The sequence below is a fragment of the Tachypleus tridentatus genome, chromosome 13 (genome assembly GCF_004210375.1).
Source record: "Tachypleus tridentatus isolate NWPU-2018 chromosome 13, ASM421037v1, whole genome shotgun sequence".
Taxonomy (NCBI): Eukaryota; Metazoa; Arthropoda; class Merostomata; order Xiphosura; family Limulidae; genus Tachypleus; species Tachypleus tridentatus.
Window position 1 is genome coordinate 199,395,259 of NC_134837.1, and position 25,584 is coordinate 199,420,842.

Genomic DNA, 25,584 nt, shown 5'->3' on the forward strand with positions numbered 1-25,584 from the left:
GTTGGGTCAATACCAGTTATAGGTGTTACTAGAGAAAAACGTGTTGGGTCAATACCAGTTATAAGTGTTACTAGAGAAAACCTTGTTGGGTCAATACCAGTTATAGGTGTTACTAGAGAAAAACTTGTTGGGTCAATACCAGTTATAGGTGTTACTAGAGAAAAACTTGTTGGGTCAATACCAGTTATAGGTGTTACTAGAGAAAAACTTGTTGGGTCAATACCAGTTATAGGTGTTACTAGAGAAAAACGTGTTGGGTCAATACCAGTTATAGGTGTTACTAGAGAAAAACGTGTTGGGTCAATACCAGTTATAGGTGTTACTAGAGAAAAACTTGTTGGGTCAATACCAGTTATAGGTGTTACTAGAGAAAACTTGTTGGGTCAATACCAGTTATAGGTGTTACTAGAGAAAACTTGTTGGGTCAATACCAGTTATAGGTGTTACTAGAGAAAAACTTGTTGGGTCAATACCAGTTATAGGTGTTACTAGAGAAAAACTTGTTGGGTCAATACCAGTTATAGGTGTTACTAGAGAAAAACTTGTTGGGTCAATACCAGTTATAGGTGTTACTAGAGAAAAACTTGTTGGGTCAATACCAGTTATAGGTGTTACTAGAGAAAAACGTGTTGGGTCAATACCAGTTATAGGTGTTACTAGAGAAAAACTTGTTGGGTCAATACCAGTTATAGGTGTTACTAGAGAAAAACTTGTTGGGTCAATACCAGTTATAGGTGTTACTAGAGAAAACTTGTTGGGTCAATACCAGTTATAGGTGTTACTAGAGAAAAACTTGTTGGGTCAATACCAGTTATAGGTGTTACTAGAGAAAAACTTGTTGGGTCAATACCAGTTATAAGTGTTACTAGAGAAAACCTTGTTGGGTCAATACCAGTTATAGGTGTTACTAGAGAAAAACTTGTTGGGTCAATACCAGTTATAGGTGTTACTAGAGAAAAACTTGTTGGGTCAATACCAGTTATAGGTGTTACTAGAGAAAAACGTGTTGGGTCAATACCAGTTATAGGTGTTACTAGAGAAAAACGTGTTGGGTCAATACCAGTTATAAGTGTTACTAGAGAAAACTTGTTGGGTCAATACCAGTTATAGGTGTTACTAGAAAAAACTTGTTGGGTCAATACCAGTTATAGGTGTTACTAGAGAAAAACTTGTTGGGTCAATACCAGTTATAGGTGTTACTAGAGAAAACGTGTTGGGTCAATACCAGTTATAGGTGTTACTAGAGAAAACGTGTTGGGTCAATACCAGTTATAGGTGTTACTAGAGAAAACGTGTTGGGTCAATACCAGTTATAGGTGTTACTAGAGAAAACGTGTTGGGTCAATACCAGTTATAAGTGTTACTAGAGAAAACTTGTTGGGTCAATACCAGTTATAGGTGTTACTAGAGAAAAACTTGTTGGGTCAATACCAGTTATAGGTGTTACTAGAGAAAAACTTGTTGGGTCAATACCAGTTATAGGTGTTACTAGAGAAAAACGTGTTGGGTCAATACCAGTTATAGGTGTTACTAGAGAAAAACGTGTTGGGTCAATACCAGTTATAAGTGTTACTAGAGAAAACCTTGTTGGGTCAATACCAGTTATAGGTGTTACTAGAGAAAAACTTGTTGGGTCAATACCAGTTATAGGTGTTACTAGAGAAAAACGTGTTGGGTCAATACCAGTTATAGGTGTTACTAGAGAAAAACTTGTTGGGTTAATACCAGTTATAGGTGTTACTAGATAAAAACGTTTTGGGTCAATACCAGTTATAGGTACTACTAGAGAAAAACTTGTTGGGTCAATACCAGTTATAGTTGTTACTAGAGAAAAACTTGTTGGGTCAATACCAGTTATAGGTACTACTAGAGAAAAACTTGTTGGGTCAATACCAGTTATAGGTACTACTAGAGAAAAACTTGTTGGGTCAATACCAGTTATAGGTGTTACTAGAGAAAAACGTGTTGGGTCAATACCAGTTATAAGTGTTACTAGAGAAAACTTGTTGGGTCAATACCAGTTATAAGTGTTACTAGAGAAAAACGTGTTGGGTCAATACCAGTTATAGTTGTTACTAGAGAAAAACTTGTTGGGTCAATACCAGTTATAGGTACTACTAAAGAAAAACTTGTTGGGTCAATACCAGTTATAGGTACTACTAGAGAAAAACTTGTTGGGTCAATACCAGTTATAGGTACTACTAGAGAAAAACTTGTTGGGTCAATACCAGTTATAAGTGTTACTAGAGAAAAACGTGTTGGGTCAATAACAGTTAAAGGTACTAGTAGAGAAAAACTTGTTGGGTCAATACCAGTTATAGGTGTTACTAGAGAAAAACTTGTTGGGTCAATACCGTCTGTAGGTGTTACTGGTGAAAAAAATTGTTGGGTCAGTATTAGTTGTAGGTGTTATTGGTGAATAAATTGTTGGATCAGTATTAGTTGTAGGTGTTTTTTGTGAAACAGTTGTTGGTTCAATATTAGTTGTAGGTGTTTTTTTGTGAAACAGTTGTTGGAACAGTATTAGTTGTAGGTGTTATTGGTGAAGAAATTGTTGGATCAGTATTAGTTGTAGGTGTTATTGGTGAAGAAATTGTTGGATCAGTATTAGTTGTAGGTGTTATTGGTGAAGAAATTGTTGGATCAGTATTAGTTGTAGGTATTGTTAGTGTGTTAGTGAAAACATTGTTGGATCAGTACCAGTTGTAGGTGTTAGTGAAAAAAATTGATTCAGTACTAGTTACAGGTGTGATTGAAAAAATTTGTTGCGTCAGTACCAGTTATAGCTGTTGTTAGTAAAAACATTGTTGGGTCAGTACTGGTTGTAGGTATTTGTTTGTTTGATTTTGAATTTCGTGCAAAGCTACACAAGAGCTATCTGCGCTAGGCATCCCCAATTTAGCAGTGTAAGACTAGAGGGTAGACAGCTAATCGTCTTCACCCACCGCCAAAGTTTGGGCTACTCTTTTACCAATGAATAGTGGGATTGACCATCACATTATAACGCCCCCACGCCTGACAGAACAAGCATGTTTGGTGTGACGGGGATTCGAACCTGCGACCTTCGGATTACGAGTCTAGCGCCTTAACTAACCTGACCTAGTTGGTGTTATTAGTGAAAAAATTGCGATAGGATTCGTATAAAAAGATGAAAAATGAAGAAACTTAAAACCTAAAATCGCAACTAAATTATTAAAGTTTAACCACGATGTAAAATAAAAATACAGTTCTTAGATTGACAGTAAAAGTTGCAATATAAAAGAAACAGATAGTAAAATAACGGTTACATATAAGAGACAGAAAAAAACGAAAATAGTCAAAGAATACCAAACATATAATTGAATATTAACACAGTGAGTTTTAACATTTGAAAATAAATTAAAACACATATTTAAAACAACTAAGTTCAGTTTCCCTAGAAGGACGCAGCAGATCGCCCGATGTGGCTGTAATTTAAGAAAACACACACAAAAAAAAAACAACTAAATCACAAAAGTGTGGCCAACACATATTCATTTTGTCCTATGAAGTACAAATGCAAGTATGTTACAGTCACATGGAGATTAAAGATATATAAAGAGCCTTTGACACGTACATCACAGTTATATGAAGACTATGTATATTTTGTACACTGTTTTTGTATGCACACTGCAACAAGTTATGACAGAACTGTTGTACACTGGTTTTGTATGTACACTGTAACAAGTCGTGACAGAACTGTTGTACACTGGTTTTGTATGTACACTGGAACAAGTCGTGACAGAACTGTTGTACACTGGTTTTGTATGCACACTGCAACAAGTCGTGACAGAACTGTTGTACACTGGTTTTGTATGCACACTGCAACAAGTCGTGACAGAACTGTTGTACACTGGTTTTGTATGCACACTGCAACAAGTCATGACAGAACTGTTGTACACTGGTTTTGTATGTACACTGTAACAAGTCGTGACAGAACTGTTGTACACTGGTTTTGTATGCACACTGCAACAAGTCGTGACAGAACTGTTGTACACTGGTTTTGTATGCACACTGCAACAAGTCGTGACAGAACTGTTGTACACTGGTTTTGTATGCACACTGCAACAAGTCATGACAGAACTGTTGTACACTGGTTTTGTATGTACACTGTAACAAGTCGTGACAGAACTGTTGTACACTGGTTTTGTATGCACACTGCAACAAGTCGTGACAGAACTGTTGTACACTGGTTTTGAACACAAAAGACAAAAAGTGAAAATCAAAACATTAAAATGATTCATACACTGAGAATTACAGAAAAAAAAACAACACCTTAAAACATAACAGAATATTTGAAGAAAAGATTGTGCCCTATAAATGCAGTTGAAGACACGACCTGGGAAAGAATATACCAGAAAACAAAAACAGCACGAGATCAGCTTGTTTATTTTTGTTAATTTCGCGCAAAGCTACACGAGGTCTAACTGCGCTAGCCGTCCCTAATTTAACAGCGTAAGACTAGAGGGAAGGCAGCTAGTCATCACCATCCACCGCCAACTTTTGGGCTACTCTTTTACCAACGAATAGTGGGATTGACCGTGACATTATAACGCCCCCACGGCTGAAAGGGCAAGCATGTTTGGTGAGACAGTGATTCGAACCTACGATCCTCTGATTACGAGTCGAACGTCTTAACCCACTTGAGCATGCTGGGCCTATGAGAACAACCCGAGAAGTGTAAGGAAGTACAGTTATTTGTCGATAAGTATGAACTGTACGTGTGATTAGTGATCGAGTAAAGAATACGCGTATAAAAATCGTAACTAAATCATGAACCAATATAAACGCGTTCTGCCGAAGATATACGAAAATCAACAGTATGGCCACTTTCTTTATTCTTGCCAAGCGCAAAACTACAGAATTGGTTGTCTGTACCACGCCTACCGTGGGTGAAAAACCTACTTTTTAGCGTCGTAAACCAAAACGATTACCGATAGGGATGGAGGTAAACGAAAAAACAAAGTTCTCGTTGAGGAACAACACAAAATAGGTTTTAAAAATGTTAAAATAAAATTTTTAGTAAGTATTGTCATAACCAGATGGGGCTGATATCAATGGATGTGTTTGAACTATGAAATGATGAAACGTAATCATGTCTGACTGTTCGAAATAATTCTATCATATTATAAGTAACTGTTTCAAAATTTTATATAGAACATTATGATATATGAAGGATTTCGTCTGTTGCTACTACATAAAGACTGGTCAACACTTCATTTTACTATAGGACATCATGGGATTACGTTATGGTTAACGTTTTACTTACTACAGTATGACTCGGACATTATGGTAATATGTTAGGTTGATATTTGTAGTTACTAAAGTATTACTGAGACATTATTAGTTTTATATCAGGTTGATATTTGTAGATACTACTGAGACATTATGGTATTATGTTAGTTATATTGTAGTAGCTACAAATGTTAACCTGAGACATAAAAGTATTATGTTAGGTTGATATTTGTAGTTACTACAGCATGACTGAGACATGTATTATGTTAGGATAACATTTGTAGTTACTAGAGTGTGACAGACATTACGGTATTATGTTAGTCATACTGTAGTAGCTACAAATGTTAACCTGAGACATTATAAGTATTACATTGTGTTGATGTCTGCAGTTACTACAGCATGACTGAGACATTATGGTATTATGTTAGGTTAATATTTGTAGTTACTATAGTGTGACTAAGACATTATGGTATTATATTAGGTTAACATCTGTAATTACTACAGTATGACTGAGATATTATGGTGTTATTATATGTTGATATTTGTAGTTACTACAGTATGACTGATACATTATTAGTATTATGTTAGGTAGATAGTTGTAGTTACTAAAGTATGATTGATACATTATTAGTATTATGTTAGATAGTTGTAGTTACTACAGTATGACTTAGACATTATGGTATTATATCAGGTTAACATTTGTAGTTACATTATAGTATGTCATATTTTATGGCACTACCCAAGTTTTGTAGCTTAGAGCTAACGACTAACCAATAATGATAATACCTGGTGGCTGACCTACAGATGAGGGTGGCAACTGGCATGCACAGAAAACCTCTACTTCTAACTGACCCTTGGTCAACAGAAATCCCAGTTTTATTTCTCCTAGAGTCTCTACTGAAACAAAAAAAAAACACATATACTTTGTTTGCGAGTTTTCACTTCGTGCAGAAAAGTGAAATATACTGACATGTCGAGTGACAGTTTGTAGAATTAAATCACTCAGTTCCAGTTTCCATCCTTTTCAAACACGCAACCAAACCTTTCTTACGTCATTCCAAACAACAACAATCCCTGACTGTTCGATAAAACATTTTCCTCTAAGAACAAAATCTTTCTGACTCTGTTCAAACAAAACCATCATTAACACTCATGGCACTAAGCTGATCATTCAGTACATTCTGAGTGCAGCAGGTTCTAGCTTTCAGTTTGCTCATTTGTGACATGAAGTATTTATATTATATGTACTTTCGTACAGTTTGTTTTATTGGATTTTTTCACAAGTTCAAATCTTACTTTGTACATTACATTATTTCTGAGTTCTATCTATTAGCTTATTTTGATGAAAATTTCTTGTAAAACCTTAATACACCCCTGTGGCTAACAATCGTACCATTGAACATATACTAAAGAAACAATATTTTATTGTTCTTAAAAAAATATAAACGTGCTGTGAAGTTTTGAACTTAAATCACGCTATATCACTTCACAATAAACGAACGTAATGTAAATCACACTGTAACGCTTCACAATAAACAAACTTGTGTAAATCATACTGCAGCACTTCAGAATAAACAAAACTAATGTAAATCACACTGCAGCACTTCACAAGAAACAAAACTAATGTAAACCACACTGCAGCAGTTCACAATAAACAAAACTAATGTAAACCACACTGTAGAACTTCACAATAAATAAAACTAATGTACAGCACACTGTAGCGCTTCACAACAAACAAAATTAATGTAAATCACACTGTAGCGCATCACAATAAACAGAACTAATGTAAATCACACTGTAGTGCTTCACAATAAACAAAACTAATGTAAATCACACTGTAGCACTTTACAATAAACAAAACTAATGTAAATCACACTGTAACACTTCACAACAAACAAAACTAATGTATATCATGCTGTAGCACTTCACAATAAACAAAACTAATGTAAATCGCACTGTAGCACTTCACAATAAACAAAACTAATGTAAATCGCACTGTAGCGCTTCACAATAAACAAAACTAATGTAAATCACACTGCAGCACTTCACAAGAAACAAAACTAATGTAAACCACACTGCAGCAGTTCACAATAAACAAAACTAATGTAAACCACACTGTAGAACTTCACAATAAATAAAACTAATGTACAGCACACTGTAGCGCTTCACAACAAACAAAATTAATGTAAATCACACTGTAGCGCATCACAATAAACAAAAGTAATGTAAATCACACTGTAGCGCTTCACAACAAACAAAACTAATGAAAATCGCACTGTAGCACTTCACAATAAACAAAACTAATGTAAATCACACTGTAGCACCTCACAATAAACAAAACTAAGGTACAGCACATTGTAGCACTTCACAACAAACAAAATTAATGTAAATCACACTGTAGCGCATCACAATAAACAGAACTAATGTAAATCACACTGTAGTGCTTCACAATAAACAGAACTAATGTAACTCACACTGTAGCACTTCACAATAAACAAAAGTAATGTAAATCACACTGTAGCACCTCACAATAAACAAAAGTAATGTAAATCACACTGTAGCGCTTCACAACAAACAAAACTAATGTAAATCGCACTGTAGCACTTCACAATAAACAAAACTAATGTAAATCACACTGTAGCACCTCACAATAAACAAAACTAAGGTACAGCACATTGTAGCACTTCACAACAAACAAAATTAATGTAAATCACACTGTAGCGCATCACAATAAACAGAACTAATGTAAATCACACTGTAGTGCTTCACAATAAACAGAACTAATGTAACTCACACTGTAGCACTTCACAATAAACAAAACTAATGTAAATCACACTGTAGCACTTTACAATAAACAAAACTAATGTAAAACACACTGTAACACTTCACAACAAACAAAACTAATGTAAATCATGCTGTAACACTTCACAATAAACAAAACTAATGTAAATCACACTGTAGCACTTCACAACAAACAAAACTAATGTAAATCACACTGTAGCGCTTCACAACAAACAAAACTAATGTAAATCGCACTGTAGCACTTCACAATAAACAAAACTAATGTAAATCACACTGTAGCACCTCACAATAAACAAAACTAATCACACTGTAGCACTTTACACTGTAGCACTGTTACAACAAACAAAACTAATGTAAATCACACTGTAATGCTTCACAACAAACAGAACTAATGTAAATCACACTGTAGCACTTCACAATAAACAAAACTAATGTAAATCAGACTGTAGCGCATCACAAAAAACAGAACTAATGTAAATCATACTGAAGTGCTTCATAATAATAAAAACTAATGTAAATCACACTTCAACGCTTCAAAATAAACAGAACTAATGTAAATCACACTGTAGCACTTCACAATAAACAAAACTAATGTAAATCACGCTGTAACACTTCACAATAAACAAAACTAAGGTACATCACACTGTAGCACTTCCCAATAAACAAAACTAATGTAAACCACACTGTTGCACTTCACAATAAACAAAACTAATGTAAACCACCATGTAGCACCTCAAAATAAACAAAACTAATGTAAATCATACTGTAACATTTCACAATAAACAAAACTAATGTATACAACACTGTAGCACTTCAGAATAAACACAACTAATGTAAATCAAACTGTAGCACTTCACAATAAACAAAACTAATGTAAATCGCACTGTAGCGCTCAACAAGAAACAAAACTAATGTAAATCACACTGTAGCGCTTCACAATAAACAAAACCAATGTAAATCACAATGTAGCGCTTCACAACAAACAAAACTAATGTAAATCAGACTGTAGCACTTCACAATAAACAAAACTAATGTAAATCACACTGTAGCACTTCACAACAAAGAAAACTAATGTAAATCAGACTGTAGCACTTTACAATAAACAAAACTAATGTAAATCACACTGTAGCACTTCACAATAAACAAAACTAATGTAAATCACACTGTAGCACTTCACAATAAACAAAACTAATGTAAATCACACTGTAGCACTTCACAATAAACAAAACTAATGTAAATCGCACTGTAGCACTTCACAATAAACAAAACTAAGGTACGTCACACTGTAGGTCTTCACAATAAACATAACTAATGTAACTCACACTGTAATGCTTCACAATAAACAAAACTAATGTAAATCATGCTGTAGCACTTCACAATAAACAAAACTAAGGTAAATCATGCTGTAGCACTTCACAATAAACAAAACTAATGTAAATCACACTGTAGCACTTTACAACAAACAAAACTAATGTAAATCACACTGTAGCGCTTCACAACAAACAAAACTAATGTAAATCGCACTGTAGCACTTCACAATAAACAAAACTAAGGTACATCACACTGTAGCACTTTACAATAACCAAAAGTAATGTAAATCACACTGTAATGCTTCACAACAAACAAAAGTAATGTAAATCACACTGTAATGCTTCACAACAAACAAAACTAATGTAAATCACACTGTAGCGCTTCACAACAAACAAAACTAATGTAAATCGCACTGTAGCACCTCACAATAAACAAAACTAAGGTACATCACACTGTAGCACTTTACAATAACCTAAAGTAATGTAAATCACACTGTGATGCTTCACAACAAACAGAACTAATGTCAATCACACTGTAGGGCTTCACAATAAACAAACTTGTGTAAATCACACTGTAGCGCTTCACAATAAACAAAACTAATGTAAATCGCACTGTAGCACTTCACAATAAACAAAACTAAGGTACATCACACTGTAGCACTTTACAATAACCAAAAGTAATGTAAATCACACTGTAGCGCTTCACAATAAACAAAACTAATGTAAATCGCACTGTAGCACTTCACAATAAACAAAACTAATGTAAATCACACTGTAGCACAATAAACACAACTAATAAACAAAACTAATGTAAACCACACTGTAGCACTTCAGAATAAACAAAACTAATGTAAACCACACTGTCGCACTTCACAATAAACAAAACTAATGTAAATCATACTGTAACATATCACAATAAACAAAAGTAATGTAAACCACACTGTAGCACTTTACAACAAACAAAACTAATGTAAATCACACTGTAGCGCTTCACAACAAACAAAACTAATGTAAATCGCACTGTAGCGCTTCACAATAAACAAAACTAATGTAAATCACATTGTAGCACCTCACAATAAACAAAACTAATGTAAACCACACTGTAGCACTTCAGAATAAACAAAACTAATGTAAACCACACTGTAGCACTTTACAATAACCTAAAGTAATGTAAATCACACTGTGATGCTTCACAACAAACGGAACTAATGTCAATCACACTGTAGGGCTTCACAATAAACAAACTAATGTAAATCACACTGTAGGGCTTCACAATAAACAAACTAATGTAAATCACACTGTAGTGCTTCACAATAAACAAAACTAATGTAGTTGAGGTAGCTTCTATAATAAATGTTTTAACAGCAATAGTTGAGGTAGCCTCTATAATAACTGTTATAATGTCTACAGTAGACGTAGCCTTTGTAATAAAAATGTTGCATCGTCTATAGTGGATGTAGCCTTCATAATAAATCTTGTAACATATACAATAAATGTTGTAACGTCTGTAGTGGATGTTGTAGCTCTTATTGTGTGCAACAACTACTACAATAGTTTCAGAAATAATCTTGGTGTGTTGTTCACTAGATAAATCATTTCTGAAAATATTCTGCCCAATTAAGACATTATTTTGGAAATTTGAAATAGTTCCCAAAAGTTTCTTAAGAATTAAACAGTTCAAAACAGTTACTTAACAACTAACTAGTTCAGTTACTTAACAACTAAATAGTTTTACTTAAGAATTAAACAGTTCACAACAGTTACTTAACAACTAACTAGTTTACAACAGTTCAACAACAGTTACTTAACAACTAAATAGTTCACTAAAGTTACTTAACAACTAAATAGTTCACAACAGATACTTAAGAATTAAGTTTCACAACAGTTACTTAAAAATTAAATAGTTCACAACAGTTACTTAACAACTAAATAGTTCACAACAGTTTCTTAACAACTAAATAGTTCAAAACAGTTACTTAACAGCTAAATAGTTCACAACAGTTACTTAACAGCTAAATAGTTCACAACAGTTACTTAACAACTAAATAGTTCACAACAGTTTCTTAACAACTAAATAGTTCACAACAGTTTCTTAACAACTAAATAGTTCACAACAGTTACTTAACAACTAAATAGTTCACAACAGTTACTTAACAACTAAATAGTTCACAACAGTTTCTTAACAACTAAATAGTTCACAACAGTTACTTAACAACTAAATAGTTCACAACAGTTTCTTAACAGCTAAATAGTTCACAACAGTTACTTAACAGCTAAATAGTTCACAACAGTTACTTAACAGCTAAATAGTTCACAACAGTTACTTAACAACTAAATAGTTCACAACAGTTACTTAACAACTAAATAGTTCACAACAGTTTCTTAACAACTAAATAGTTCACAACAGTTTCTTAACAACTAAATAGTTCACAACAGTTACTTAACAACTAAATAGTTCACAACAGTTACTTAACAACTAAATAGTTCACAACAGTTACTTAACAACTAAATAGTTCACAACAGTTACTTAACAACTAAATAGTTCACAACAGTTACTTAACAACTAAATAGTTCACAACAGTTACTTAACAACTAAATAGTTCACAACAGTTACTTAACAACTAAATAGTTCACAACAGTTACTTAACAACTAAATAGTTCACAACAGTTACTTAACAACTAAATAGTTCACAACAGTTACTTAACAACTAAATAGTTCACAACAGTTTCTTAACAACTAAATAGTTCACAACAGTTTCTTAACAACTAAATAGTTCACAACAGTTACTTAACAACTAAATAGTTCACAACAGTTTCTTAACAACTAAATAGTTCACAACAGTTACTTAACAACTAAATAGTTCACAACAGTTACTTAACAACTAAATAGTTCACAACAGTTACTTAACAACTAAATAGTTCACAACAGTTACTTAACAACTAAATAGTTCCCAACAGTTTCTTAACAATTAAAGCGTTCACAACAGTTACTTAACAATTAAAGAGTTCACAGTAACTACTTAACAATTAAAAGAGTTCAGAATTGTTACTTTATATCTATTGTAGTTAACAATGCATATTTTATCACTATCAAAGAGTTAATGTTTACCTTACACTTTTTAAAGGACGATTACGATTTAAACCATAATTATTACAGAGCTAATGATTTCTATTTTAGGTTTATTAAAGAGTTATTAATACTTATCTTAAATATCAATTTGGAAAAATTTATTTGCCTTGATCTAGTTTCATTCTTGGTGCAAACACCTGTCCAGCACCTCTCCGTATTCCCCCTGGGCCAATGGTCATAATTGGGACTTCATTTTCAGGGGTCAGGTCAGGGCTGGAGATACTGTTTGTCGCCAGTTTACTTCTTTCTGGAAAAACAAATTGCTTATTAATTTAAGTTAATTTTTATACGTTAGTAAATTCAGGTGACTGAACTGAGAAGTAAATGATATCTCAGTGTGTTTGAATAATTTTTTTTTTGTTAACTATGTTTATCTTATGTTAAATAATTACCTGTTAAAGTTCAAGGAGCATATGATATTTCATGCTTTGAAAGACGTCCCAACAAATATCAATCTGATAAAGTGATTTATTTTCTGTTCATACCTTAAAGAACAACTATACAAGAACATGAAAAACATGTCAATCAACAGAAACAAATCAACACTCATGCACTAATTTAAGAAGTAAAGAAATCAATTCCAGAAATTGGTCTTGACACTAAACAAATAAATAATGAGAAAAGAAAACAGATCTGTTAGGCAATCAGGACAATAAAGACGTGAATGTGGAGAAGTGAAATCTGTGTAGTGGTCTGACCAAAAGAAAGTGATGAGGGTTACCTTTCACTAACTTTACAAACCATATTAAGTACTTGTAAGATTATTTTAACAGGGTTACCTTTTAATAAATATCCAACAATATTAATTATTTGTAGAAGTATTTTAACAGGGTTACTTTTCAATAACTCTACACACCATATAAGGTAATGGTAGGAGTATTTTAAGAGGATTACCTATCTATCATTAAGTCAACACACTATAGTAAGTATTTGTAAAAGTATTTTAACAGTTACCTTTCACTAAATCTACATATAATAGTAAGTACTTTTAGAAGTATTTCAAAAGGTTACCTTTCTCTAAATCTACACACCACATTAAGTATTTGTATGAGTATTTTAACAGGGTTATCTTTTACTAAATCTACACACCACATAAACTAATTGTTGGAGTATTTTAACAGGGTTACCTTTCACTAAATCTACACACAATATTAAGTATTTGTATAGAGCATTTTAACAGTGTTATATTTCACTAAATCTACACACCATATTAAGTATTTGTAGGAGTATTTTTTTACAGGATTACTTTTCACTAAATCTACACACAATATTCATCATGTGCAGGAGTATTTTAAAAAGATTACTTTTCATTAAATCTACACACCACAGTAAGTACACGAAAAAGTATTTTAATAGGATTACCTTTCACTAAATCTACACATCATATTGATTATTCATGGGAGTATTTCAACAGGGTTACCTTTCACTAAATCTACACATCATATTAAGTATTTGTAGGAGTATTTTAAGAGGGTTACCTTTCACTAAATCTACACGCAACATTAATTGTTTGTAAAAATATTTCAACAGGGTTACCTTTCTCTAAATCTACATACCACAGTAAGTATTTGCAAGAATATTTTAGCTCACTTACCTTTCACTAAGTCTACACACTATAATAAGTACTGCAGGAATATTTCAACAGGGTTACTTTTCACTAAATCTACACACTATAAGAAATACTGCAGGAATATTTCAACAGGGTTACCTTTCACTAAATCTACAGACAATATTGATTATTTTGTAGGAGTATTTCAACAAGGTTACCTTTCACTAAATCTACACATCATATTAATTATTTGAAGAAGTATTTCAATAGGGTTACCTTTCACTAAATCTACACACAATGTTGATTATTTGTAGGAGTATTTGAACAGGATTACTTTTCACTAAATCTACACACCATATTGATTATTTGAAAGAGTATTTTAAAAGGATTAACTTTCAATAAATCTACACATCATATTGATTATTTGTAGGAGTATTTCAACAGGGTTAACTTTCACTAAATCTACACACAGTATTGATTATTTGTAGAAGTATTTTAACAGGGTTACCTTTCACTAAATCTACACCCCATATTAAGTATTTGTAGGAGTATTTGAACAGGATTACTTTTCACTAAATCTACACACCATATTGATTATTTGTGCCAGTATTTTAACAGGGTTACCTGTTACTAAATCTACACACCATATTGATTATTTGTAGGAGTATCATAACTGGGTTATCTTTCATTAAATCTACATGGTATAGTAAACATTTGTAGGAGTAGGTTTAACAGGATTACCTTCCACTAAATCTACACACTGTAGCAAGTATTTGTAGGAGTATTTTAACAGGGTTGCCTTTCACTAAATCTACATATCACAGTATGTATTTGCAAGAGTATTTTAACACAGTTACCTTTCACTAAATCTACACACTATAGTAAGTACTTGCAGGAATATTTTAACATGGTTACCTTCCAATAAATCTACACACCACATTATGTATTTGTAAGAGTATTTTATCAGGGTTACCTTTCACTAAATTTACCAATCATATTAAGTACTTGCAAAAGTATTTTAACAGGGTAACCTTTCACTAAATCTACATAACATGTTAAGTATTTGTTGGAGTATTTTAACAGGGTAACCTTTCTCTAAATCTACACACAATATTAATTATTTTTAGGTCTATTTCAACAGGGTTACCTTTCAATAAATCTACACACCACATTAAGTATTTGTAAGAGTATATTAACATGGTTAACTTTCACTAAGTCTACAAACCCTATTATATCTTCTGTGGAGTAATGTCATTGAAATTCAAAAAAATAATATTCCTAATAAAAGAGAAAGTTGGGGAAACGACATAATTTCCAACTTAATCTGACATCACTTACTATTGTTCACTGAACAAGGGTGAATAGTTTTTCATAACATCACTTATTCTCTAATTAAGGGTCTAAAATTTACTTATTATTATTATCTGTTCACAGAGTCTAAATTTTACTTATTATTATTATCTGTTCACAGAGTCTAAATTTTACTTATTATTATTGTCTGTTCACAGAGTCTAAAGTTAACTTGTTATTATTATTGTCTGTTCATAGAATCTAAAGTTAACTTGTTATTATTATTGTCTTTTCACAGAATCTAAAGTTAACTTGTTATTATTATTGTCTGTTCACAGAATCTAAAGTTAACTTGTTATTGTTGTCTGTTCACAGAATCTAAAGATAACTTGTTATTGTTGTCTGTTCACAGAGTCTAAAGTTAACTTGTTATTGTTGTCTGTTCGAGCATCTAAAGTTAATTTGTTATTGTTATTTCTTCACAGTCTAAAGTTAACTTGTTATTGTTATCTGTTCAGTGTCTAAATTTTATTATCAGTTCACAGAGTCTAAAGTTTACTTATTACTGTGTTATATTTTTATACAGAATAATTTTACATGTACAGAGAACAAATACAAATTTCTCTGCAACACTAAGTATCACTCCTAACATACTATGAAACTAACAAGATTTCACATGACACATTTGGTGTCTTTTAGTTAGCATAACCTGAGTTTCGCTAATGTCATGACGTAACCTTTCGACTGGTAAATGTATCTTCCACCAGTAGCCATACTGTGTGTATTGTATAACAAAGTTTGTGTTTGTACTATGACAAATGTGTAGCATGTTAGTTTTAAATTAACTGTTCAACCATTTTGATTTCTGGAAATGTTTATCAAGTATAAAACAAATTTTGATCTTTTCATTTTCATATGCACTGTTATGTTCTTATCCTAGTTTCTGATATTTCTAAGTTTTAAATTTTATAGTATTCTTAATACTTTGGGAAGTGGATTTTGAGACAGAATCCAGTTAGAACCACTGTGGTTTATCTGTAACCACTGCATGTTTTTATAAAGTAATTCAAAAACATCTCTCACATATGATGTACTCTGCAGGTTGTTTAATGCACCAAAATGCTCCAAGCTTAAAGTATCCTAATTTCAAACAAACTATTTTCTAAAGAAGTTAATTCTATAATTAGTTTCCTTTTCCCTGTTTAACAGAAAAAGACAAAAAAAGACAAAGTTGAAGAAAGGAAGAAATAATTCATAGAAAACTTCTAACAGTGACAACAATACCAACATGCAGTAACTCCACTGGACAAATGAACGACGACGTCCACAACACTGGACATGGTCAGCGATCTGACTTCCTACCTATCACCACAGACCTATCATCTTTTTTTGTCCTCAGACTCAAAGTCCTGGAAAGCCTTGCTCTTCCCGCTTTGCACTTGGACTTCTGCTCTGTCCTGCTTTCGACTAAATTAACAGAAAAGGAAATGAAGGACATCAGTAAAAGAAGCCATTCCAAAAACAAATTGTAAAATCACTGACTGTGCATATTTATAGCAACAGATGTAACTAGCACATAGGGGAAGGAAGGAAAACTGTTTGTTTTGAATTTGGTACAAAGCTACACCAGGGATATCTGCACTAGCCATCCCTAATTTAGTAATGTAAGACTGGAGGAAAGACAACTAGCCTCTACCATCCACTGCTAACTCTTGGGCTTCTCTTTTACCGATGAACAATGGGATATTCACAAAATAACACCCCCACAGCTGAAAGGGCAAATGTGTTTGGTATGATGGGGATTGAAACTGGTGACCCTCAGATTATGAGTTGAGTGCCCCCTAATCATTTGGCCACACAACTGTTTGTGAAAAAAATAAAGAGAAAACTGAGATTAACATGTATTTCAAGTCAATTACTTAGTATCATTTCAACATATATTTCAAGTCAAACTGAAATATAAAACATAATATGAATGTGGTAGTATTTATACTGGTTAGAGTAAAATATAAAACATAATATAAATGTGGTAGTATTTATACTGGTTAGAGTAAAATATAAAACATAATATGAATGTGGTAGTATTTATACTGGTTAGAGTAAAATATAAAACATAATATAAATGTGGTAGTATTTATAGTGGTTAGAGTAAAATATAAAACATAATATGAATGTGGTAGTATTTATAGTGGTTAGAGTAAAATATAAAACATAATATGAATGTGGTAGTATTTATACTGACTGGTTAAACTAAAAGATAAAACAGTGTAAATGTGGTAGTATTTCTACTGGTTTAAATGAAAGATAAAACATAATGTGAATGGTGTAGTATTTCTACTGGTTAAACTAAAAGTTAAATCATGATGTGAATGTGGTAGTATTTATACTGGTTTAAATAAAAGATAAAACACGATGTTAATGTGGTGGTATTTATACTGGTTAAGCAAAAAATAAAACAATGTGAGAGTGATGGTATTTATACTGTTTAAAGTAATAAAAGATAAAACGTGATGTGAATTTGGTAGTATTTATACTGGTTTAAATAAAAGATGAAACATGATGTGAATGTGGTAGTATTTATACTGGTTTAAATAAAAGATGAAACATGATGTGAATGTGGTAGTATTTATACTGGTTTAAATAAAAGATAAAACATGATGTGAATATGGTAGTATTTATACTGGTTTAAATAAAACATGATGTGAATGTGGTAGTATTTATACTGGTTTAAATAAAAGATAAAACATGATGTGAATGTGGTAGTATTTATACTCAACACGCCATTTCATTGTTTGTTTGTTAGGGGTCAGCACGTAATTACATTGATACGTGTTAGTGGACAGAAGGTTATTGCCTTGTAATAACACACTACTTGAGAAGGTATAAGGACTGTAAACAGAGCTCTTGTGAAGCTCTCCTGAGGACGACATAGAAGGTGTCGAAACACGCTTTAAAGTTAAAATCATTGTCAGCTTTATCAAACATATTTCTTAATTGAGTAATATGGGTTTGAAACATTCTAACAATGTTTTGTTTATTAAGGTAAATGCGAGTGATTTCAACAACAATTTATTAAGCTTTAGATTTTCGTTAAAATATGTAGTAAAAACAACATTAAAACACTGAACGTTTTCCTGAATGCTGTGACACTAATCTTGTATTATAACACGTTCTTCAGCGGACTTAATACCGTTTTAGCTTCGGCGCGCGTTCTTGAATTATAAACTACTCGAGAAGAAATAGATTGAAAACTGTTCAGCAGTTCTCTGTGATCTTTTAATACAGAAACCTTCTGCTGTTTATAGCTCACAGTTAACGATAATTTGTACACGGATTAAACAGAAAAGTAATATAATTAATCTATTCACAATTTTAATCTGCCGCCCACCCAGGACCTAAACGTAGAGAACCACGTGCACTTCAATGTTGCAACGTCACAAGCAAATCGATAAATATTTCTAACGGTGAAGGCTATAACTGAGTTGCATGAAACAAGTCGATAACGAGTAAGAAAGAAATTAAAGTTTGTTGAACAAACTAATCATACAAAATGTCACAGTTGTTATATTTAGTTACTTCATACAACACTTGTTTACAACACATATAACAAATGAAGCACACTTCTAAAATGTGGCAACGTTTCCTGTTTCTACACGTACATAGATCAACTAGAACAATATTACGATAAGGTAGAAGAAAGCCGTTGTCTGTACGTAAATCAGAATAATGTTACAATAAGGTTGAAGAAAGTCGTTTCTATACGTAGATCAGACAATTAAAACAATGTCACAATAAGGTTGAAGAAACTCATTGTCTGTACGTAGATCAGAATGATGTTACAATAAGAATAAAGTAAGTTGTTGCCTCTAAGTAGACCAGAACAATGTAACAATAAGGTTGAAGCAAGTCGTTGCCTGTAAGTAGACCAGAACAATATTACAATAATTGTGAAGAAAGTCGTTGTCTGTACGTAAATCAGGACAATGCCACAATAAGGTTGAAGAAAGTCGTTGTCTGTATGTAGATCAGACCAATAAGAACAGTGTTACGATAAGGTTGAAGAAAAACGTCGTCCTTATGTAGATCAGACCAATTAGAACAATGCTACAAGAAGGATGAAGAAAGTTATATTCACAGAAATTAATCTTTACTGGTCTGTACGATCAGACTTTAATTTCTCTGCGTAATTTTATGATGATAGAAAAACTCGTAGGTTCAAGGAATCTTGATAGACATGAATGAACGGATTTTACAGTTTTTACTCATTTCTAAACGTATCTTTATTTACATTTAAATCTGAACTAGGCTGTTAACAATATTCCTAAAAAACTGAAAGATTACAAATAACACTTTATTAATTTGGTTAAAAAAAACATTTAATACCCAATCACCTCTAATGAGAGATTATGATATGAAAAAATAAAACAAAGACTTGCGTATTCACATGACTATCAAACGTTTGTTTGTAGTCCCAAAGGATAAAGGACAAGGTTCTACCTTTCTCTGAATCAGACGTGCAGGACCTGTTTATACGGAAACTGGCACTCCTTCCTTGATCACTCATCTTTGGCTTAGCATACATATCTGTATAAGTAAACAAACAGTATTTGTTTAAACAGATCCACGAAATAAAACAAATACTTGTTTAAATAGTTCTACGTAATAAAAGAAACAGCACTTGTTTAAACAGTTCTGTATGAGTTAACAAACAATACTTGTTTAAATAGATCTATGTAATAAACAATACTTGTTTAAATAGATCCGTGTAATAAAACAAACAATACTTGTTTAAATAGATCCGTGTAATAAAACAAACAATACTTGTTTAAATATATTCATGTTATAAAGCAAACAATACAAACAACAGTACTTGTTTAAACAGATCTGCGTAAGTAAACAAACAACAATACTTATTGTAATAGATCTGCGTAAGAAAACAAACAGTACTTGTTCAAACAGACCTGCTTAAGAAAACAAACAACAGTACTTGTTTAAACAGATCTGCGTAAGAAAACAAACAACAGTACTTGTTTAAACAGATCTGCGTAAGAAAACAAACAACAGTACTTGTTTAAACAGATCTGCGTAAGAAAACAAACAACAGTACTTGTTTAAACAGATCTGCGTAAGAAAACAAACAACAGTACTTATTGTAACAGATCTGCGTAAGAAAACAAATAACAATAGTTGTTTAAATATATCTGTGTAAGTATACAAACAATAGTTGTTTGAATATATCTGTGTAAGTATACAAACAATAGTTGTTTAAAGAGATCAGTAACAGTTGTGTATCATATAGATATACATAAGAAAACAGTAAGAGTACAGAAATATTATCACAGTTACAAGACACATTACGCTAACATCCTTGACACACTACTTTAATACAAAGTGTACTGTTCACTGTTAGTCTCACTGATATAAACAGGTTTAAAGAAGACTGTACCTTGTACTGTTAATCTCGTTGACAGACTATTATGTGACAAACCGTACAATTTATTGTTAATCTCGTTGACAGACTATTATGTGACAAATCGTACAGTGTATTGTTAATCTCGTTGACAGACTATCATGTGGCAAACCGTACAGTGTATTGATAATATCGTAAACACACTGCCTTATTATTTACTATACTGTATGTTTGCTAACCTTATTTTAACATTTCCTTCATTAATAGCCTAAGAGTTGATTGTAATCATTATTTACCTGGAAGACTATCTTGTGATCTTAATTGCACTGAATTTTTCCTACTAGGTGGCGTTGATCGAGAGGACCTGGATTCACCAGGACTGGCAGAAATGTGCTCACTTGCGCCATCTGTTGGGGTTTGTTGTATTCTGTCCCACGCATCTTCAGGATGAAGAACTTAGAATATAAAGAGATAAATATTTTTAACAAATTCTAATGTGTTTGATATTACGTTCATTTTTCTAAAAATTAAAACCTTCAGAGAACCAATCTCAACATTTATCTTAAATTAAACAGAAATTATTCTTCCTACTGTTTAGAGAAAGAGATACAATGTCTCAGTAAACGTTCTTACAAAAATACAAATGGCTATTTTAGATTCAAATTAAAGACATTATGTTCATTAATATTCCACATGATCATCGTAATGATATAAACTTAAAATAGTTCGATTTTAGAAACCCACTTTAGGGGTAGAGAACCTGATACTTCTAATATATACCTAAGTTCTAGTCTTGTAACACCACCTACTAAAGTTTTAATAAATTAATTGAAATATGTTTTATGTTTTATAGCTAAGTTATATGACACACCAAAGTTATACTGAAAGTAAATTAGCGGTTTGGAATCTTAACGTAAATATTTTGAAGTTTACATATTAAAACAAATGGATAAACATGATGGTTCTCACGGGTAAAGTCGGTTGTTCCTGTATACAGATACATTGGGTAAACACAATGGTATTGTCAGATAAAGTCGGTTGTTCCTGTATCCAGATATATTGGATAAACATGATGGTACTCTCAGGTAAGGCCAGTTGGTACATGAAGGTAGGTATTTTATGTTTATTGACACAAAGCTACTAGACTATCTGTGCCAAACAAGATGTAGTAAACTATAATAGTGTATGGAAAGTAAGGTAAAAATACATAAAATATGTAAAATTAAGAAATGTCAGGAAGAATGAAGCATTAAGTTCAAACTTGCTGTCAGTCACCTGAAGTTGGCTTTTCCAGTCCTGGGTTAAGGTCAAAATAACAATTAAAATGTGTAAAAGAAATCATGTTAAAACAGTATATAGTCCAATAAAAATCTTAAATTAAGTTAAAAAAAACAATGGCTCTTAAAAATGTAAAAACATGAGCGAGGCAGCCAGTATCTCCTATGACATTGGTTAATGCCAAGGGCAAACCTATTTTAAAATTATGTTTAAAATGGCGTCATCATTCTTATTTGTAACGACGGCATGATAATAAAATATGTACGGTTGTGATCTGAGTGCCACACAGACCACACATTGGTGCATCACTACCAGATAAAAGGAAGTGGTGAGTTAAAAAACTGTGACCAATGCATAGCGTAGCTAAAACAACTTTCTCCCTTCAATCTTTACAGAAACAAGATGGCCAAAGAACTAAAGAAGGCTTGATTTGAAAAAGGTCGACTGCCAACTAGTGTACAGTCGGGTTTTGATAACTGGACAATAGTCCATGTATGGAACAGGTACGGTGGTGATAAAGCCAGAGCAGATGGACTTTGCCGCTCTGTCAGCTAGCTCATTTCCACGAATACCAACATGACTTGGTATCCAAAAAAAAAAAAAAAAAAAAACTGGAGAGAGATGGGCCAGTTTGTTTTGGATATTAGTAAGAATAGAATGGCAACTAATATGGAATGATGTCAGGGTCAATAGACAGCTGAGTGAATCAGTATAGATCGTACAATTCGTATATTTCATAGTTTCAATATGATTCAGGGCAAGAGAAATGGCATAACATGCAGCAGTGAACACAGAAACCGTAGAGAGAACTCTGTATGCTACAACCAAACATGGAGATCTACGAATGGACGCACTATAATGCCATATAAGATCATTGCAGCGACGCCAGGGTTTTGTGAGCACTATACACGAACACCAGTATCAGACATAATGTCCACCACACTAGTTGAGAACGTCCTACGCTGACACTCAGTTGACCCTGGCCAAAATGGACTAGCCCACTGATCTTGAGGGGCCACCTGAAGACCGCCCGTCTACAGAAATTCAAGGCCAAAGTGGTGTGTTAGGGTTGGATCCCTCAACCACCAGGATCCTCTCCTCCCCTTCACGGGTCACCCGCACGGCAAACATGCAGTGGATGTTTCGATCCCAAAGGTACATGGTGGTACTCACAGGTAAGGTCAGTTGGTACATGATGGTACTGTCAGGTAGGGTCAGTTGGTACATGATGGTACTCACATTTAAGGTCAGTTGGTACATGATGGTACTCATAGGTAAGATCCACTGATGAACTTTTGATTATTTCATCACTCAAACCATCACCGTCTTGATGATTTACTCTGTCCTCTGTTAAAACAAAAGTTGTTTGTTTTAAATCTGTGCCATCATGATATCTGATAACTGAAGCGTTTATATACCTTAAGATAGTTAACTTTACAAACATCTGTTTAAAAATTGCAACATGGGCTTGAAACAGAAGAATTAAGGTGGCAAAACCATGATATCCAACCATAGAAATTTAGGGATGAATCTCTATAGATAAAGGAACTGCATGTAATAATAGTGTGTCAATACACCCACTAGGAGTTGCCTTATAAACCTAAAGAAACCATAATTATAGTTAATAATAGATCTCTCTTTCAGTTTTTAAATCAAGTTAAATACAAAGGACGATGAGTTGAGGGCGTATAGAGATATTGTTTCATCAGTAGGGTAAGAACAAAGTAATCATATTAAGGTTCTAAAATTTGCTGAAAACTCAAGTTTTACCTGAGAATGAGTGAATAACATCAGTTGATTGCTTAACGGGTTTACGCACTGTCACTTCGTAGCCAGAAACACCACTAGGTGTCGCTTTCTGGGTTGATGAAGACGTTGATGGCGGTAGTTGGTTACTAGTCAATGGGTGCCACTCTAGACAGTCTAAGAAATCTTTCTTACGGAGAGGAATTTCAGTTCCTCCCAGAAGAATCTTTTGTCCTGTGGGGCTCTGATCCCAAACTGTGATCTCCAGGGATTTTTCCAATAACTTATAATAAAACAAAGTTATTTTACAAAATATGAAAAGAAATACCATTAGACACGGTTTATCTGTGTTCCAAAGATACATAGATCGGTCCTTTTGTATAACTTAAAATCTAAAATAAGCAAATAAAAAAACACCTGAAATAACCTTAATAAGTTGAATTCAATAAAATATAGAAATTCAGTTTAAAGTTCTGGTATTTGAGACTCATTAACGTAAAACAAAATAGATTTTAAATACAGTTTATGACATCTAGTCAAATATGTGGAAGTTAGCCTTAAATTTCAAACATTTTATATTCAAATAATGTGGTTGAAAAACTGTGCCTATATTCAGTAAAAAAAAAAATCAAATCAAATTAACATGTCCGCCTGTCGTTCATTTTGCGCACAGAAAAATGCTTCATATAACATTATTAATTAATTATTTTCATGTTCCACATACCATCAAATGACGGTGGAACAAACAATTTTGTTGTGGTTGTAACTGAAACGGTGTTTCATTTAAACTGTAGAGATAAATTATTTACATCCGCGAGGGAGCACTACGTATATTATGTTAGGAAAAACATTTATAGTAAAAATCGTGCGCACATGGATAAATGTTATATCACTTCAACTTTTTGAAACGGCTATAGCGAATACAGGAATAAATAAATGATTGACACTAAGGACCTTAAAAATAGAAAAAAACATTACATGAGGCACTAGAGTGTTGTCAATTAATGGCCATCAAAAGAACGTCTTGATCTGTGATAACTAACTATGTTTTATCTTCTTTCTCTGTCTTTAACAATTTCATGTCTAACGTACGATTTTCTTTTCTCCATTTCGAGAAATCTAAGTGTGAGTGAGGTGTCAAAATTAAAAATAAATACGAAAGATGTGAGACGATCCCTTCCCTTGTAAAGACTGTGAAGATCACGTGCAAGTCAAATTGAAATCCTTTTACTACAGCAACGTTAGTGTTCGTAATGATGAGAGAATAAAACGAATTTCGTAATTTTTCATCACCACGCACTTGACCAAACACAACACGCCTTAGTTGAAGCTTCCTTTTCAGAACATATCATAGTTAATTTTGACTGTACACAGCGTCCTTTAATTCACAATGACTGTACATAACTTCCCTTTATTCGTACTGTCTATACATAACGCCCCTTAATTCATGCTGGCTATACATAACTTCCCTTTATTCGTGCTGTCTATATATAACGCTCTTTAATTCATGCTGGCTGTACATAACTTCCCTTTATTCGTGCTGTCTATACATAACGTCCCTTAATTAATGCTGGCTGTACATAACTTCTCTTTATTGGTACTGTCTATACATAACGTCCCTTGATTTGTACCGGCTGTACACAACGTATAGATATTTAGTTTCTATTTTATGTTTAAGAGAACAAGACTTGTTACACTCCAGTGTTTTTATTAACAGTTTAGTAACAACTTTAACCTTCATTGGCATTACATGGGAAATACTGACTCATTCTGCAACTATTGTAAGATTACGACCAAGACCAATTGGTGGTAACGT

The 25,584-nt window shown here is 32.8% G+C and overlaps 1 protein-coding gene across 1 annotated transcript in view; it reads right to left on the reverse strand.

Annotated features, from left to right (window-relative positions):
- LOC143236431 (uncharacterized) overlaps positions 1-25,584 on the reverse strand; it is a 50,985-nt gene that overhangs the window by 3,877 nt on the left and 21,524 nt on the right. The window contains exons 13-19 of the mRNA XM_076474692.1: positions 23,793-24,051; positions 23,262-23,369; positions 21,041-21,199; positions 19,832-19,918; positions 16,697-16,801; positions 12,602-12,742; positions 6,040-6,150 (exon numbers count right to left, since the gene is read on the reverse strand). Coding sequence (XP_076330807.1) covers positions 6,040-6,150; positions 12,602-12,742; positions 16,697-16,801; positions 19,832-19,918; positions 21,041-21,199; positions 23,262-23,369; positions 23,793-24,051 — 970 coding nt within the window. The remainder of the gene's footprint in view (positions 1-6,039; positions 6,151-12,601; positions 12,743-16,696; positions 16,802-19,831; positions 19,919-21,040; positions 21,200-23,261; positions 23,370-23,792; positions 24,052-25,584) is intronic.